The sequence below is a fragment of the Phyllopteryx taeniolatus genome, chromosome 14 (assembly GCF_024500385.1).
Source record: "Phyllopteryx taeniolatus isolate TA_2022b chromosome 14, UOR_Ptae_1.2, whole genome shotgun sequence".
NCBI lineage: Eukaryota > Metazoa > Chordata > Actinopteri > Syngnathiformes > Syngnathidae > Phyllopteryx > Phyllopteryx taeniolatus.
In genome coordinates, this window is record NC_084515.1 from 7,111,619 (window position 1) to 7,130,939 (window position 19,321).

At 40.6% G+C, this 19,321-nt stretch overlaps 1 protein-coding gene across 9 annotated transcripts in view; it reads left to right on the plus strand.

The window, feature by feature from the left end:
• Positions 1-19,321, plus strand: part of LOC133488945 (receptor-type tyrosine-protein phosphatase S-like) — a 119,533-nt gene that overhangs the window by 57,341 nt on the left and 42,871 nt on the right. For 8 of the 9 annotated variants that reach the window (XM_061797495.1, XM_061797497.1, XM_061797498.1 and 5 more), the window contains 2 exons: positions 3,899-4,087; positions 14,526-14,636. In XM_061797495.1, the coding sequence (XP_061653479.1) occupies positions 3,899-4,087; positions 14,526-14,636 (300 nt within the window). Of the gene's footprint in view, positions 1-3,898; positions 4,088-14,525; positions 14,637-16,307; positions 16,829-19,321 lie in introns of those variants that run through there. The other variant, XM_061797501.1, reaches the window with a different exon arrangement.

Genomic DNA, 19,321 nt, shown 5'->3' on the forward strand with positions numbered 1-19,321 from the left:
GCAATGATTAAAGTAACCAACTGATAACACTGAAATGTTTGTATTGAGAACCAAATTTTCCAGGGTCAAAATGTCACCATGTTGTAACATTTATTAATTGAACAGGCAGACCGTAAGACAAATTTTAGCATTCATAAATGTCATAGTGGAAATAGAAGTAACCACTATATAATAAAGCTAAAAAAATAAAAAATCTTATTCTTGGACGAGACGTGGGAGATTAAAAAACCAGGGTGTCCATACAAGCCATAGACGGCGAGGTGATAAAAGACCCTCCAAGTCCTCTCAGGAGAGAGGTAAGGTTGATGGAGGGCAGTGGGGAGCAGATGTAAGGCATAGCATATTCTTCACCACAGGGGAGCATTCTGACCTGCCTATCGATATCCTTCCTCTTCTTCCTGTCCCCTCCTCCCCCTTTCATCAGTTTGGCAGGATCATTAGCATTGATCCATCGTGAGATACTTGGGAAAGGTGGTCCTCTCCATACATTTTTCAGATGTCAGTGTACATCTCTAAACAGGATTGCGTAACCTATGAGATTCATTAATGTTGCCGTTTGGCGGCGACGGTGGCTCTCCAAAGCAGATGAATTTGAAGGATAAAAAAAGATTGATTCTATCACCATCGAAGCTCTGTTCCCCTATAGTACATTGCATGCAAGCAGATGGTGCATGTCTGTCATGTGTTTAGGTAGCAGGGGGCTGTAGGTGGTGACTAAGGAAAAGGACAGGAAAAAAAAGCAGACCTTTGACATGGTAACAGTCTACATTTCGGACTAACTCCAAAGCTTACAACATTGCAGCTTGTGTTGTCCTTCCAAGAGGCTCCCGTAGGTTTGATTTATCAGCCAAGGAAATTGCTACTGGTAATTGCTTTTCAGCTGTGGGAAAGTGGAATATGTAATTATAGGCGCAGGTATGGGGGAGGTGTCAGAGTGTGTGTGAAACAGAGATAGTGGCAAAAAGCGCAAAGGAGACAAGGAAGCAGAGGGGGCTGATGGATGCTTGATTACGTGTCTGACCATCTGGATGGCTGTCATCGAGATACTTAATCCTATTTACTTGAGAAGCTCTTTGCATCTTCGTATATATGTGGAATTGGAAGCAAATGCTTTTCTACTGGCTGGGTGGGTTGATTTTACTCGGTTACAAAAATGACAAAAATGGATAGAAGACCACTAGCTACAGTGTGGACTAAAGTTTGGAGTTATTTGCCATATGTGTCAGGGTGTAGCAGCCTAAGCAAGGATGCAATTAATTCCTTGCCACCTCCTATAAGAACTACTAGGTTTGAGTGGTAACACACACACATACTTAATTTGTTCCTCCTCTTGCTAAGACTATTTAATGCTTTCAACTTCGTGTTTGGGGAAGGCCTTTTTCCATTCCAGCACGACTTCCCCTCAGTGCCCAAAGAACAGTCCATAATGGCATGCTTGGATGACGACTCCATCGAACACCTTTATGATGAACTAACACAGCCCTTGGCTTTAACAAATCTCTTTTTGGATGAATGCACAAAGACTTCCAAAGAAACATGCCAGAATTTTGTAGAAAGACGAAGGGTAACTGTTATAGGGCCAAAGGAGGGACCAACTAAATCCAGTATTTTCTATCAACTAGGTATGTGTTAGTGATCGGGGTGCCAGTAATCAGACAATATACCGTACACACTCTTTTCCGCAGCCTTCCGACATAATCAGACATCCGGAAGCATGACCACTCTTCCCAGATCGGCCTTTCTAATTGTCGGTGCATTTAAACAATCACAGCTATCAAGTCCTTATTACCCGCTTGCCCTGCCCCTCCTCCTGATCCTGACTTCTAATCAGAATCAGAAGCATCTTTATTTGCCAAGTATGTCCAAAAAACACACAAGGAATTTGTCTCTGGTAGTTGGAGCCGCTCTAGTACGACAACAGACAGTCAATTGACAGAGAACACTAATTGCTACTGCTGTTACTGAGCAGGTTCTGCATAGTTATTAGACAGGAGTCATTACAAGCACGTCGAGCCTCACCGTGAAACGCACATAGTTCAATGCCATGGTCATTGTACACTTGTGTTTGTTGGCAGGGAGTAGGCTGTGTAGAGTGTGTACGTGTACTACTGTGAATCTTTTCAGTAACTCTCTTGCTGATTGGGCAGTATGTTTATCCGCCTTTAGTGACGACTTGTCAGAAACACGGGGACCCTTGCTCTGTGTCTGCACGCCTACTAAATCACCTAATGACTAGCTAGCTGAGGGGAAAAAACCTGTGGCTTTAATGAGGACGGATATAGTGGCCCCGCTGTCTTTGCTAGTGTCTCCTCTTTCAAACCACTGCAGATGTGAAAAGCAGGGGAACAGTGGCTCTCACATCACCACGTTTGTGTGGAAGTCTTAAGTTTCTCCACTGAGGGAGACAAGGGAGGATTCATGCATGGCTGGACTAACCCTGCAGTCTTTGACATCCAGACTTTTTTTTTAGATAGATAGAGAGAGAGAGAGAGGGAGGGCAAGAGAGACAGACAGGCATTTCAACTATCAGTCATACGAAGTGTGGCAGAAAGGTTCCAAGACTGGTATCAGAAACCCAAACTCATTTTCCATTTGTTTTGTTCAGTACTCCTAAAGAGGCGAGAGGTGTGGCAGGACAGCTCGTGCCTACTTACAAAGCCCTGGCCATGAAGCACATCACTATGCTAGAGCAACCTCCCGACTCACCCAACCTGGCTTGTTGATTTTTTTCCTATTTCCCAAGCTCCCGAGATTACCTGGAAGGGTAAAACTTGTAGTTTATATTTGGATTTGAAATAGATCTTTTGTGACTTACTCCAAGCTCATAATCAAACTGACTGTGTGAGTTTGCATTCCCAAATTACTGGCCTGACACAACACATTCTACAAACACAAAAACTATGAATTTATCTTAATGTTATTTCTTGTCATTAAAAGTATTGAATTTGGGCATTTTAATTAAATGGATTTCATTTGTTAAAAAAAGAAATTCCTTCAACTATGAGCAGGATTTAGTGTTAGAAAATGGATGCATCGATGTTATGTTATGATGGTCATTGCATGCCAGGTCGGCATTGCAAATGAGAATCTGTTCTCAATTCCCTTACCTGGATAAATAAAGGTTACTGGTAATCCATCACAGTGTGGAGATGAACATTTGATTAAAGCTGTCTTAAAAATCCATCCATCCATCCATTTTTTTGAGCCGCTTCTCCTCACTAGAGTCACGGGCGTGCTGGAGCCTATCCCAGCTATCATCGGGCAGGAGGCGGGGTACACCCTGAACTGGTTGCCAGCCAATCGCAGGGCACATACAAACAAACAACCATCCGCACTCACATTCACACCTACGGGCAATTTAGAGTTGTCAATCAACCTACCGTGCATGTTTTTGGGATGTGGGAGGAAACCGGAGTGCCCGGAGAAAACCCACGCAGGCACGGGGAGAACATGCAAACTCCACAAAGGCGGGGCCGGGGACCGAACCCCCCTCCTCAGAACTGGGAGGCAGACGCTCTAACCAGTCGCCCACCGTCCCGCCTGTTAAAAATATAAAATAAAATAAGTTGCATCCACTCTACAACAAGCTATGGAAAATCAAAGCAAAGAATCTGTGGTAATGCTATAAGGCCAGGCAAAGTCACACCTTTGCTGTTAGCAATGCATATTTGGTTCAGTGCTGTTCCTGGCAACAAGTTTTCCTCATCATTTGTGCCTTGTTTTGTGTTTACTGCTCCTCATAAGAGACAGAGGCACATATGGACAACAGTAATCATGTGATTGTGCATTCTTTTTGACTATTTTCCTCCTTTGGCTTAGCTTCACACTAAATTGTAAATGGTTTGGGGTCAGCTCCTCTTCCATTGATGCCAAGTGTTTAATTTGTACACCCCTCCAGAGGACCTGTTGCCATTTGGCTTCCCCAGTATCGATATGGGCCCCCAGCTGAAGGTGGTGGAGCGCACAAGGACGGCCACCATGCTGTGTGCCGCCAGTGGAATCCCCGACCCAGAGATCTCCTGGTTCAAGGACTTCCTGCCTGTTGAACCCAGCAGCAGCCAAGGCCGCATCAAACAGCTCCGATCAGGTGAGAAATGTCCACTTTATTTTGCAGCTTATTCAGTTTCACAAAAAACAAAGAAAACTGCATCTAAAGCTTAGCATTGCTATCATATAAAATCCCTGTTGCTCTAAATTTGGTGATTATCATGCTTTATTTGTGATTATGATCGAGAGATTACATGCTCCTCTCTGATGCTGTGGGGATTTACAACCTTTTTAAAGCCAATTTTATGAATTTGCTTAATTCTTCAGCCAAGGGGAAAAATTTTGTTTTTAATCAACGTTTAGGACCTCACCATAGTTAATAGGTGCCTAAACCTATCCACAAAATATTGAAACTGAGGAAATCGGTTGTGCCACAAACCAATTCATGCCTCACAAACTCACTAAATTAAACATGCATCACATAAACAGCTCAAAACCAATGGATATGAAGTCAGGAGGATTTTATATTGAAGTTATCCATTTGTTATCTATTACTCACACTGAAATCACATCAAATGAAAGAATGCTTACATTTGGAGATAGGAGAGAACGCAGATCGAGGGATGAACATTTTGCACTAAAGACAGTTTGCTCAGCTTTGTTTGTGCTCCTCTGCTGAGACCACACAGTCTCTCCTGGAATAAGCAGGCAAGCATTCCTCAGCTATTTTCCCTGAGCTGTCCTAAGGGGTAATGAAAGTGATGGTGAGGCAAAATCACTTTGCTGTAGCTCAAACCCACGTTTTCCGGGCTCGTCTGTCCTGCCAGCCTCGCTATCTTGCTGCTGTCGGCCAACATACTGTACTTCACTGATCACTCCTGCCCTTTGTCAACGTTTCATCTCCAATCTCCATTTGCACAACTGTGGCTTCAAAAACTTTACCAAATATTTCTTCAACAGCTGACCCACCTGGCTGTCAAATAATTTACCTTAATGGATGTTTTTTGAATGGACGGAAACAGAGCAGAAAATGTCTTTGAAAATTCTAATAAAATCCGGATAACTCTTAATGATTTGAGCATGGACACCAGTAACTCAAACTCAACTCAATCCACATGAAGTATAAATATGTGGCAAAAACAACAGCAAATACTGTTTGTACAGAGCACCAGACATGATAGGAATTGTTATTTTGTAATTTTGGCCACCATATACATATAACATGCTAATTTATGTCCATGAAATGGTATATGTGCACAAAATACTAATTTTTGGGTTTAACATTATTTCCATGAACAACTTAGACATCTGGGTAAGCAAACTAGTTTTTCATAGCCACAAATAATTTTACGTACACGTTATACAGTGGATATAAAAATCTATAGTTCAAATGCCACGTTTTGTGTCTATTCCATCATTATGTGACCTATAACCTGTACAACTCAATTGATTTTGTTTTTAATCTTTTTGAGATGGAAAGTAAAAATAAGCAACTGAGATAATGTGGTTGCACAGGTCTGCACACCCTCTTATAACTTGGATGTGGCAGAATTAACCAACCACATTCAAACTCATGTTAGTTTGTACACACAAGTCTGCATACATCTGCCATCATTTCAAGTGTCTCTGATTACCCTAAATAAAGTTAAGATGTTCTATTAGGCCTTTACTGACATTGTTTGCTTTCAGCAGAAGCCTTTTTTTGCTAACACTGACTGCTATTTGGAATCGTCTATTATGTACAATCTCCAGTGCGCTTGCAGATGGTGTAAAAAAATATGTAGCAACATAAGAACTGTAAAAAGTTTTTAAAAAATACAAATACTCTACCGTCACATCAGTGAGGATGATGAGAAAGATGCATGATGTCAGTCTGCTTAGTACTTACTACTTCTTCTCATGTTCGTCTCTTAACACTCCTTGTTGAGATCGGTTTGATGTGTGTCACAAGCCAAGGCCAAAATAGCCAAAGAAAATTCAAAACTGACACCCAGAATAATTCAGTTAGTCCTTTATTTCGTGCAAGACTGAGGTACAGTACAACGAGGATTCACACAATATGCTGACATCTCATGGGATGTCATCAACTTCATCATCTACTCCAGTATACTTCATCTAGTCTTCGCTGATAGTTATTTGGGCCTTTGTTGGGCGTTACCCAGACATGACAGTTATTCACAAGTGCAGACTGTTAGGCCAAGTATCACACCGATGAAAGAGTATAAAGACAAATTGCACCGCATGATTCGGTGCGAGGTTTAATGGGATTTCAACTCAACAAAAGCGCCACAGAGCCGAGCAACAAAATGCACTGTATAATGAATCAAATGCTGCAGTGAGATAGATGCCTTAGAGGAAATCAATTACACCTGAGTGAGGCACAAAATAGTGGCACGATGTTGTGTTGGATGACGCTCCTTTAAGATCACTTAAATGGGGGCACCTTCCGAGCTCTGCCTCTGATTTTGGAGACGGCTGCCAGCTCTCATTGGATCGCGGCCAGGGGTGTGTTTGGGGACACAAATGTTATTTTTCTTCTCTTGCTTTTTCTTGGTTGAGATCTGGAAGTATTCCTCTGGCTCATATGGGTGAGGATGAAAAATGATTTTGGAAATAACTGCAGCCTATTTTAGAAAGATTCCATACTTCCAGAAATAGAGTCATAATCAATTTCTGTCCCTCAAGGCACATAGTACATTAATGTATTCCATCAGGCTAATTATCGACCGCCATTGTGCTCTTTTCAGGGCCGAAAAGGTTCCCTAGCTGTAAAAGTCAAGTATCAATGGTACATAAACTGTGCCTTTGAGGATATTTGTTGTTTTCTGAAGGACAAACCCTTAATGTCCAAGCCAGGATCTATTTGTGGAAACATACTGGTGACGAGCCCTGCATTTAGTACCTGGGCCTCCAATCGGGACTTATTCCACTTAATCCACCTCTTACTACCACCACTATCCGGTCGCAATTGTAGTAACCATCAGTAATATACAAATACGCACTATAACAACATGCAACTCTGCCATGTACAGTACATCATCTGGAGCAGTTCATAATCAATATTTATCTAATAACACAACAAAAATATACATTTGAAATCTGATTTGGTAAAGAAATAGTCCCATTGTTAATATACAGGAGTTTAAGTTACATAGGCCAGCACAACTGATTTTGAAGGTCCTGGGCGGATTAGATTGACATGGCAGCACAAAGATGCTGAAATCTGATTGGACAAAATATCTAACATCCACATACGCATACTGGAATCAGTTCAGCCAAGAGAAACGCTATGAAATGAAGAGAAAAGACTGTTGGAAATAAATGAATACAATTTGGAACAGATATTAGTATTCAGGTTGTTAATGTACAGTAGGTGTTTCTGGTAGTGTATAGGCCTTGGAACATACACATGAATGCGCTGAAGCCATTCCTTTTGGTGGAAACACGGATATTGCACAATGGAGATCGGATTTTTTTCTGAAATCCTTATAGGCCATCACAGGATCCATCTCGTTTTCTCTCTTGTTTTTATACCACCTGCCTCACCAGTGTAGATGTGAGTGAAGCATGACAATCTATCTATAAATATATGACATGAGAGACTGAGCGTCCCAGAGTTTTCCAAAACACTTAACCGACTCTGACACCCACAGCCTAGCAGATGGCCTGCAATATGGCCCCGGAGGTTGACTGCTGAGTAATGGATGGACCTGCCTAACCTAATAATTTCTAGTTAAAGGTTGGCCAAAGTGGAAAAGTTGTATTGTGAGATGCTGTATTCATGTAAAATAAAAATACAAATAAAAAAACTGTAAAAAATGCATTTTTAATTTTTTTGCACATTTTGACAAACCTAGTTTGACTGCTGTTGTTCCCGTCCTTGTATATTTGTTGTCGCATGATTTAGCGATGTCACGATGGTTTATTGTGTGGCATTTGGTTGTACAAATTGTTCAGGCAGTGGCAAGAGTTTTTTTTTTTTTTTTGGGCTTTCCAAGTGAAAAAGGAATCTGTGACCAGTGGATAGGGAAAGTCAGTCGACGGGTAGAAGCGTGGTCAGCTATGGGTGCATAGCAAGCATTCCAAACTCTGTGCTGATCACTTCGAACCGGCGTGTTTTGAGAAAGACTGAGCCGAAAGCATTGGATTCAGAGGTCGAGGCTGAAATCAGCTGCGGTGCCATCTATTTTTCCTATGGCCATCGGGACCTCAACCACCAGCAAGAGAACAAAATCTCGCAGCCGCCACGGTGCCGCGGCGAAGCGGCGCAGACAAGAGGTGAGGATTTCCTTGTATATATATATATATATATATATATATACCTACGACTCTATTATGGTTACTATGGACTGGGGAGTAGGAAAAAAAGATCCACGCAGTACTTTTCAGAACTGTCGTCTGTACCTTTGCTTATATGACAAGTCAACAGACACGGCAAAGAATTTCTGTGCAGCGTGTTATAAAGCTACTCGAGCAAGAGGCACACAATATATAGGAATACTGCATACTATGTAAAAGCTTGTGCCGTGTCACTGAAACATATGAATATATAATACGTATTGTCGTGGTAAAAAATATTGGCACCCCTTGGGTGCCATTATTTCAAGCTATGGCTGTATAAAAAGATATGCTTTTGACATGCTGTCACATCGACCCAGTGGCCACTCTCTTTTTCTGTTGTAGAGCTGCTACTTGGCTGCTCGTCGTGTCACTGTCATGTTCCGACCTCCTGATTGGCTCAAACATGTACGGTTTGACAATGCCAGGTTCAGTTGGGTGCTCCTGTATGTCGAAATCCTCCTCCTCCTCATCATATTCCAACACGTTGCTTGCCATTGTATATAGTGTGTAGCGTGCTGTTTGTCAATTGCAACGTCACTTCTGGTAGCCCTTGTGGTGGATAGAATAACCACACCCTTGAGCTTCGGGTATCTTCGTGGAGGGCTCAATATGCGTCATAAAAACCTCAATTTTAGCTAAACTATAGTTGAAAACTTGCTGGAAGTTACGTGCATGTATTACATAGCATATAAACAATGCAAATATGAATTTTAAGTGACCCCAGAACATCTTTGTCATCTGGGCTTTAATGGCAAGCGGGAAGAAGCTGTTGGAATTTCTGCTAGTTTTAGTTTGCATCGTTCGATAGCGCCTACCTGAGGGAAGGAGCTGGAAGAGGTGGTAACCAGGATGTCGAGGGTCCAAGAGGATTTTGTATCCTCTTGTCTCGGTTCTGGCAGTGTGCAAGTCTTCAAGGGTGGGCAGGGTGTACCGTCAATTTCTTTCACAGTCCTGATTGTCCGTTGCAGTCGGACTTTGTCCTTTTTTTGTGGCAGCAGCAAACCCGACTGTGATGGATGAACACAGGACTGGTTCGATGACTGCTGTGTAGAACTGCCTCAACAGCTCCTGTGGAAAGCCGTGCTTCCTCAAAAGCCGCAGGAAGTACATCCTCTGCTGGGCCAGAGACAAGCAGCAGCATTTTGAACAAACTGGAGCTGTTTAAGGGAGGACAGGTTGACTCCAAAGTAAAGTGAATTACAGTTCATCGGGCAGGAGCATAGGGATGGAGCATGTCAGCGAGGTAAGAAAACAAAGCTATTTGAAAACAAATAGCATCAAGAATAATAATAGATTTGATTTATAAGCCCCTTTACAGTTTTTGTTGCCAAAAGCGTTTGTGTAAGTACTTTTCTCTGTCAGCTTTCACACAATGACTCATTCTAGATATCAAAAGCAAGTGGTTCAAAGGTTTGAAGTTATATTCTCCTATTTAGGGAAGCCTTACCTTAGTTGACTCCCGTTGCTCCATTTGAGCTGGTGGAGATATCAGGATCGTTTCAGCCTGATAGTCATGATACACCTTCCACCATTTTACTGAAACTGGGTTGACAGTGATCATATCGCAGTCTGGCTCTTTTAGCAGCTTACTTCTCCATCTCTCTTTCCTCTACTTTCTCTTTTTGTAGGACATCCAATAACTGACTTTCATCATGTTTGACCTCTGCTGGTTTATGTATGCACAGTATGTGTCGTGAACTTTGCACCAGACAAGAGTTGTGTTCTTTGTGTCGGCCTCACCTCTGATTTGACTCCTGACTAGACTTTCTTTCTGGAGGAGAACGGGGCGCAAAGATTTCTTTATACTTTTAATCACAAGCTTTCTCTGCATTGTGGGCGAAGAGGGAGAAACAGAGAACAGGAGAGCCATGAGCTGTTTTCCTTTCATGTGTCTGAAAAATGACTCAGGTGGATGGCAGATTTTGCTTGCTGAGCCTCAGCTCTCAAAGTTGAGCCCGAAATGGTGGAAAAAAAATCAAAGTTTATCTCCCTTGGAGAAAGACACACACAGAATGCCCACTTGCGCCCTCCGGGAGCGATTAGAACTCATCTGATTAGTTTTTTTAATTGATTAAATCGTGTGTAAGTGAGATCCAATTGGAAATGACATAGTCTACCATTAGATTTAATTTTTTTATGATCGGTTTCTTCTCTACACAGCAGTACTGCACTACATTTAATTTAAAAGGGAAATTCAAGCAAAACGGTGTTCATTCAACCAGCATTATGCAGCTGTTTTAACTGTGTGTAATGCATAGTAACACTCACTATAACATTCCACGTTAGTTGTTTCACAACTCCAACTAAACCTTAATGAAATTTACTAGGCAAATATTGTTAACAGTGTTTTGGAATGCTTTAGGAAGAAGGTGACAACAGAAAGCGATCTTACTTTAGTAAGAACAAGGGCTCGGGACAGTTTGTTAGCCTTTTGATTTGCTGTAATTGAACCCGGATCACAAATTTTAACAAGAACATTTACATCCACCAAGACTCTCCAATTAATGACCAGCTATGAGTGAGGAATGCTAAAATTACATAGTTTCATCCATTCTTATTAAAACATGATTGCTTTGTTAAGCAACTTATTCTTAATAGTAGGGCATACCTGATAATGGAAGTTTGCATTCTAGTCATCTATAGTATTCCTTTTTTAGGTCAGTAGCTCGATACTGTAGCTTTCTAGATGGATTTATTCTATGTATACATGACATACACAATGTATACAATGTGTATAATGTAAATGATCCTAGCTGTCTTTTGTGACTGGTATAAATATTGCAATCATTTTTCTATGTACCGTCTGTGGACGAGTGTTGAGAATTAGCACTCATGCTGAAATACTTAAAGCAATACATCTGGTTTGTCCAATGTTTGTCCATATCAAATAAACAACAAACAAATATTGACATGTATTGCTGAGAAACTATCACACATTGTTTCTTCCTCTGCATAAAGGGGGAGAAATGAATGACCCTAATAATTACAGGCCTATCTCTTGTCATGTTTAGCAAATTTACATGAGTCGATTAATTGTAAACTTAAAATATTTTTGGGCTCATCACTCCAGACTATCTCCACATGAGTCAGGCTGTAGAGCCAACCGTAGTACTGTATCTCCACATCAGTCAGGCTTTAGAGCCAACCATAGTACTATATTTCTTCTATAACTCTTATCACTGATCTTACAGTTTCTGCAGTGGACCAAAGAAAACACTGTGCTGCTCTATTTATTGACCAGTCTAAGGCTTTTGACACTGTTGATCATCCATTACTGTAAACTATGTAACATTACGTTTGATGTGAATGCTTGTAACTGGTTCCACAGTTCTATGTCTGATCGATCTCAATGCGTGAAACTAGGGGGTGTCCAGCCGGACCTTTTACCTGTAACCAAGGGTGTCCCTCAGGAGTCCATTCTGGGTCCAGTGCTTTTCACGCTTTATATTAATGATATAGTGCCTCCAGAAAGGAACTCTCATTATCATCTTTATGCTGATGACACTATTTTATATTGCGTAGCTGACACTGTTCCACAAGCAATAGAAAACTTACAACTCTCTTTCAAGTCATTGTCAAACAGCCCTTGTTTCTCTCAAGCTTGTCCTTAATGTGAGCAAAACGTAATACATGTTGTTCTCAAAGGCTGAAGTCCCTAACCTTGATAATCTCTATCTCTGCAGCTAAAGATCTATCATTGAGACAGTCTCTGTGTACAAATACCTAGGGTGTATGGCTTGATGATAAATCTACCTTTCAATGCCATATCGACACTCTTGTCGCCAAATTACGCCAGAAACTTGGTTATTTGTATCGGAATAGGACTAGCTTTCCTCTGTATTGAAGGAAGAGGATTGGTGAAGCTGTGTTTTTATCTGTTCTGGACTACGATGTTTTAGTCTATAGACATAACTGTTACCAGCCTCAGATCTTTAGATTCCGTTTACCATTCAGCTCTCAAGTTCATCTCGTGCTCGCTACACGACACATCATTGCTCTCTAGCAGTAAATTGATTGGCTCTGTCTCTATTTGACATGAGATACACTGGCTATTATTTATTTTTAATGCTCATACTGGTAAGCAACCCTCTTATATCACCAACCTGCTCGATTGGCATGCTGGGTCTTATCAAACCCGTTCCTATGAGTTGCTTCTTTTAAGAACTCCTAGAGCTTTGACCAATCTTGGTTCAACTGCTTATAGTGTTACTGAAGGACTGGAATTCCCTGGAGAGATCAATGAAATTGTCTTCCCTCCCTTAGCCATTTTAAATCTTTGCTTCTTCAATTTTTCATTTCTTCTTGAAATTGTTTTAGCTAATGTATTGTTCCTTTTTTTAATGTTGCTTTTATTGATTTTGTTGTTTCTGTATGTTTACTCATCGTCACTGTAAATGAGGGCAACCTCAGTGGCCCATGAGTTTAAAAAAAAAAAAAAAAGGGATTGATTGATTATTGATTGATTGATTGTCTTTGTATGTTTTTATATAACATTTAAATATAATAATCAACAATCTTGGATGAATACCTCGCTACTATTTAAAACATTTTTTTTTTTTTAAAAAGCAGCATTTCTTTGGTGCGCTACAGCCATGCTCGTGCTTTAGTGCAGCTTGCAGAAATGTTCCAATGAACTGTAGATAATATTAAACCAGCCTGAGGGCTTTAATGTGTCTCACTATATAATATTCTATATCTTGTATGTGTGTGTGTGTCTAACTGTGTGGGTTCCTTTTGTTCTACTGTGTGTGTGTGTGTGTGTGTGTGTGTGTGTGTGTGTGTGAGGTGTTTATTTCAAGTGGTTATGCCTTTTTTTTTGTCTTTGCTCAGCGCAATGCAGCAGAGTGTAAGCCCTGGTTTTATACTTCCTCCTCAGGCTTCATGTCAAAGTCAGTTTCAGATGAGATGAATGTAACTCAGGAGGCTGCAAGAAAAAAAAGTCACTGCTGGTAATTCAAAAGGCCCGTTAGCAAGAGGGGGAATAAAAACGCAGTAAGAATAGAACTCTTTGAAACCCGAGGAAGAAAAGAACACCTGACAAATGTTGGGGATAATTTTAGTTTAGGGAGACACAGAAAGTAGGATGAAAATTGATCAAATAAAAGAGGCAAGTGGATGAGTTAAAGAGTATCATTGGTTGTTCCCTTGAGGTAGTGGTGACAGTGTGCCACTTAACTGTTAAAACCAAAAGGTAAAGTACAGTATGTAACTATCTTCAAAATTTACAAAAAACTTGCATTAATTCGGAGTCACATTTAGGTCACAGGTTATACAGCGGTGCCTTGAGATACAAGTTTAATTTGTTCCGTGATCATGGTCGTAACTCAAAACATTTTATGCACCTGTACAGAAACATGGGACAAAGACTCTATGTAACTTCCACTAACAGCCCAGGCTAAACCCAACTCGTCCCCGACACACAAAGCTTGTCTCTCAGTCGAGATGTATCACATCAATATACAGTGGTACCTTGGGATACTACTTTAATTTGTTCCGTAACCACGGTCGTAATTCAAATCACTCCCATCTCAAGTCATGTGTCCCCATTCCAATGAAGTTGAGATGTGTAAAACCTAAATAAAAACAGAATGCAATAATTTGCAAATCCATCCATACTTTCCCAACACAGCTTATCATGTTCAGGGTCGCGGGGTGCTGGAGCCTATCCCAGCTGGCGTTGAGCCAAAGGCGGACTACACCTTGAACTGGTTCTATTATTACTATTCAATTAACTTTACTATAAACCTACCTACTACCTGTTCACTTTGCTTGTTGGAAATTGAGTTGAGTTTACTGGCAACATACAGCGCCCATATCTCAAAATTTTGCTCGCATGTCAAAGGAAAGAATCGGCCCAACGATGGCCCAGATCACAAAAAAATCGTAAGTCGGCTCACTTGTATCTCAAGGCATGACTGCATTCTGTTTTTAAGAAGGAAAGACACGGTTGCCTCATATTTTATTGTACTCCATTCAAAAGGTGCCTCACTAAAAAACAACTAAAAAAAAACAACAAAGTAGACTTTGATGGATGCTGAGGCAATAGAAGTGTGGATCTCCCAATGTCTCAATGTACAAGACAGGAAAGGGCCAACAAACACATGAACCAAGAGATCGCCGGATGCCAGCAGAAACGTCTTTAAAAATGATTCAACTAAACATCATTCTTCTGCTTCTTCTCCTCTTCCTCCTCGCAGGAGCTCTTCAGATCGAGAACAGCGAGGAAACCGACCAAGGGAAGTATGAATGCGTGGCCACTAATTCTCAAGGTGTGCGCTACTCCTCGCCAGCCAACCTCTACGTGCGAGGTAGGGCCTGAAAGCACAACACACAACAAAAACACATACAGTACATACAGAGAAACACAGTGAAATCACCACTGCTGGGGTGCTGTTGCATTATAACCAAACATGTCTTTTCCATTACTGTTCTCTTTTAACAAGTACTACTAACCAACCCATTGTCTGCAGTGCGTGTTGATCTTGTTTGGTATTTTCCACCTTAACAAGTCCACCTAAAACCATGGTACGGTGGAAAACACACCACAGTTTAACTGCATAGAGACATCACTGTCTACTAAAATGGATTCTGTACCTGAAGCTGTCTGACCTGAGGGGTTAGACCAGGAGTGGGCAAACTTTGGCCCGGGTGCCACATGGGGCCCGCTTTGTTCTTTTATCAGGCCCACTAAGCCTTTACATAAGTGGTTCTCAAACTTTTTACAACAAATACGACCTAAAAAATTAAATAAAAATACTTACCTATCCAAGTACCACCATTGTGATCAACATTAAAATACAGTCACGTACAAGACCAAATGTATATTTAATATTATTGTATAGTATTAGTCAAAATCTCCAAATAACTGACGTTCATTGTAATTGCTTCGAGAAAAAATTGCAGAAAAAACACAAACAAGTGAGTGATGGGTAATAAAAAACAAGAATGAGCGGGGCATCGGGAAAAAAATACTGCGAATGAGCATGGGTTTCCGCGAACAACGGGGGATAAATTCCCCCCCAAAATCTGCAAATAGGTAAATTCGCAAATGCCAAATCTCGACTATGCCGGAGTCCACAGTATTTAGGTAATGATTTGATATAAATGTACTGCAAATACGTTTTGCACCTAAATAAATATTTACAAGCAAATAGTTCTTCAAGATTTAATGCAAATGTATTAACAGTTAAATATAACTGAACTGTACTCAGGCAGTGATTCTTTTGCTTACCACTAGAGAGAGGCCCGCATTCCACACTTTAAGAATCAGGTTTACATTATCACAAGTAATGTGATATTTGTTGCATTAAATTTGCAGTATTTTACCTAAAACATGTTTAGATTAAAATTTATTATTATTTTTTTTAATTATTCAAATAGTTTATCTCATTAAATGATTGGTTAATTGACCGAATTTAAATAAAACAATTATCAATTTCTCATATATTCTGCATGTAACATAAAAATTGTTAGAATTAAACAAATTATGAGTAATACAATTTCAAAATGAGAATCTGTTATTGTTGTTTTAATTGTTGTTTTACATTTTTGAATTTTTGTAAATCCAAATCTTATTGAAAATGTCCTTTGCATACAGGAATAATTGACAAACAGTATATTTAAAATGGCGGCACGGTGGCCGACTGGTTAGAGCGTCAGCCTCACAGTTCTGAGGACCCGGGTTCAATCCCTGGCCCCGCCTGTGTGGAGTTTGCATGTTCTCCCCGTGCCTGCGTGGGTTTTCTCCGGGCACTCCGGTTTCCTCCCACATCCCAAAAACATGCATGAATTGGAGACTCTAAATTGCCCGTAGGCATGACTGTGAGTGCGAATGGTTGTTTGTTCCTATGTGCCCTGCGATTGGCTGGCAACCAGTTCAGGGTGTACCCCGCCTCCTGCCCGATGACAGCTGGGATAGGCTCCAGCATGCCCGCGACCCTAGTGAGGAGAAGCGGCTCGGAAAATGGATGGATGGATGGATATATTTAAAATGTCTTACGAGAAAGACGGTAAACATTTTTTTTTCATTTTCACATCACATTATGCATTTGTAGACATCAACAAGCATAACAACAGAAGCCTGAACTGCTTATTTAGCTAAATATTTTTAGCCGTTATCTACGTACGTTTAAACTTTTTTCCCCTTATTTTCAAGTGACCGAGCTCCGTTTTAAAAATCAAATGTGGTCCCCGAGCACCAACGTTTGCCCACCCCTGAGTTCGACCATTACAAGGCCAATCAATTAGATTGAATACATTTCAGATATTAATACATTTATGATGTCCATTACTGGCACCATTGTGCATCCACATGATCCCTGTTGAACCAGTTGTAATGATTGTAGCCTCTAGATTGTGTGTATGTGCGAGTCTGTGTGTGTGCGCGTGTGTGCTTGGCTTTGCGCTGGTTGTTTTTATTCTCTCTGTGTTTCCTCGTTCTCTTTCCTCACGTCATTGTGTTCCGCATCAACCCCCTTCCATCCCTCAGAGCTTCGAGAAGGTTGGTGTGCTCTCTCTTTTCTTTTGTTACTCCTTTGTTTCAGAAAGCTTCTCTTATTGAAACAGAGAGAAACAAGAAAGAAAGAAAATCCTCAAAGACCACCGCACTCTATTTAGACTGCTAAAACCGTCTCCCAGATTCAGTTAATTTCTTCAAATCCACTCTCTCTACTATAGTATAGCCTAAACAGCCAAATGCATTGACTGCTTTGTGAGGCCTTGTGTGCAGAACCCTTGCTATTGCCTTCAGCTCTCCCCAATCAATGTTTTTTGCATGGTATGGTCCTGTTGTCATGCAGACCTAAGAATTTGACAATTTAAAAGAGGTGACGTCTGCATGAAAGGAGCGCGAGAGAGAGAAAGAGGAAGGAGCACCACTTGCACGTCAAGAGCATGATGCACTGTGTTCCCACACCCTCTGTGTTCTTATTAAACTTGCCTAATCTTGTTCCCCTCCGTCCCCTACTCTTCTGTATCATTGCATCACCCTGACATTGCATCTGCTCCAGTGTTGCACTTGTTGCATCCAGTGGGAACCTTGCACTCCCAGTCACACTCGTACACTTGTTTGGTTTGGGCTGAGCTGCAGTTCTTGTGTTGGATCTTCAACTTGAAAAGGTCTGACTAGAAAGTAGGAAAACATTTTCATTTCCTTTTCCATGTTGACATCGTGACCCACACATTCACTTTCACGTTGACATCTGCAGTAGTCTTAATTAGCAAAATGAGATTATTAACTGGTAGCGAGTTTGCAGTGATGACTCATCATCTTACAATGCTGCTGCAGATTCTCACAACTTGTGCCGCATTTGGATTAGATTGCGGTAGCTAAAACATGAAACGGTTCACACCGTGCGATAAACAGAAACAATATATCTTTAGCTGCAGGTCCAGGAAGACAAAAAAAACATGTAGCGAAAAGGAGGAAGATTATTGGGCTGCATTAGCTGGAAATAAAGCTGACAATCATATTTATTATAAATAACACTGAAAAGTTGTGAACGGCTGTACATATCTCTGATATATTATACAGCAGGGGTCATCAACCTTTTTGAAACTGAGAGTGAACTACATTTTGGCAACTGATTAATGTGAAAGGCTACCAGTTTCCTACACCCTCCTGAAATAACAAATTTGCTCACATTACATTTCATGATATGTTATTATTAATAATGACATTTACAGTATGTCAAGACACTGACCATGTTAATTTAATGTTGATTTCTCACGGTAATTGTCAACAACGATTAAACAAGGTAGGAAACTGATAAATATCAGCACTTTATTTCGATAGATCTCTGCATTTTCAGATGATCCCTTCCCCAACATCCCTCAGAAATAGCAATGTCCCATAACTTGTGGGCTATACTTTATTTAAAACAGGTCCACAGGCTTCTAACAGGCAATATTTATTAGCCTTTTACAGGGCAAGGCCAGTCGAACCATGTGATTTCTCCCCGCCAATCAGAAAAGAAAGCTAGTGTTAGCAGTAAAGTAGTTGTAATAAAACAGGAATAATAAACATAGTAATAGAGTGTTATAATTCTTTAGCTTTAAAAATGATAACAAATCAGACAAAATGGAAATGTTTTATAGTATACTGTACAACAATAATTTTTCTTTGGTCAAAATTTATAATTTCCAAAATGTTCAATGAGTATCTGAAAACGGTGTTAATAGGTTAAGTAGGCCCGAGTGCTTGAGTCCAAGCAATTTAAAGCAGACATACTTTCATGTGAGTCTGCTTTCAGCGTTACCCCCCACCCCCCAAAAAAAGAAACATCTGTGTAATACAGTCTATGTCGAGCTTCGCTTGTCTGGACTGTCGCTATCTCCACTTAACAGTCCGACACACTTCTATTGACATTTGGAATCAATCCTTTTTTTGCATTATCAAGTACTGAGGGGATAAGTTTCGCCTTATTACAGTGACTAATAAAAGTTGTGTCCTTGAGCCGGACGGGATTGCGCAGTGTAAATGTCAAACCGCCAATCGTCCTCAATGGCTCCCTATATGCTGTATAGTGTGGAAGTTGCAGAGATAGAGCCATAATCCCTATGGCTGTGCAAAGGTCTCCTCCAGCCGACCGCCTCCAGAGTCTCAACACAGAGGACAGGATTAAGGTTGGCTCGACTAATAAAGATGTAACCTCACATCTCTCTCAAACTATGGATAATGGAGGGGGATCGTGAGGGCCATCCGCTATTAATTTTATGCAAGCAGCTCTGTGAGCATGTGAGGAATTATTCCTTGTATTAAACTCGCTTAATCCAAGGTGTGTCAGAAAGGTTCCAGGACTGGTGGAACAAAAGATATATTTCAAATCCAAACTGTGAATTTTGTAATATGTAATGTAAGAAAACGCTTGATGAAGTGATATTAATCAAACAGATAACAATAATCAGCAACAGTCGGTATGAAAAAAACTCACCCCTTTATTATTAACCAATGCATTATATAAAGTAACATTAAAAATAAGATTGTAACACAATT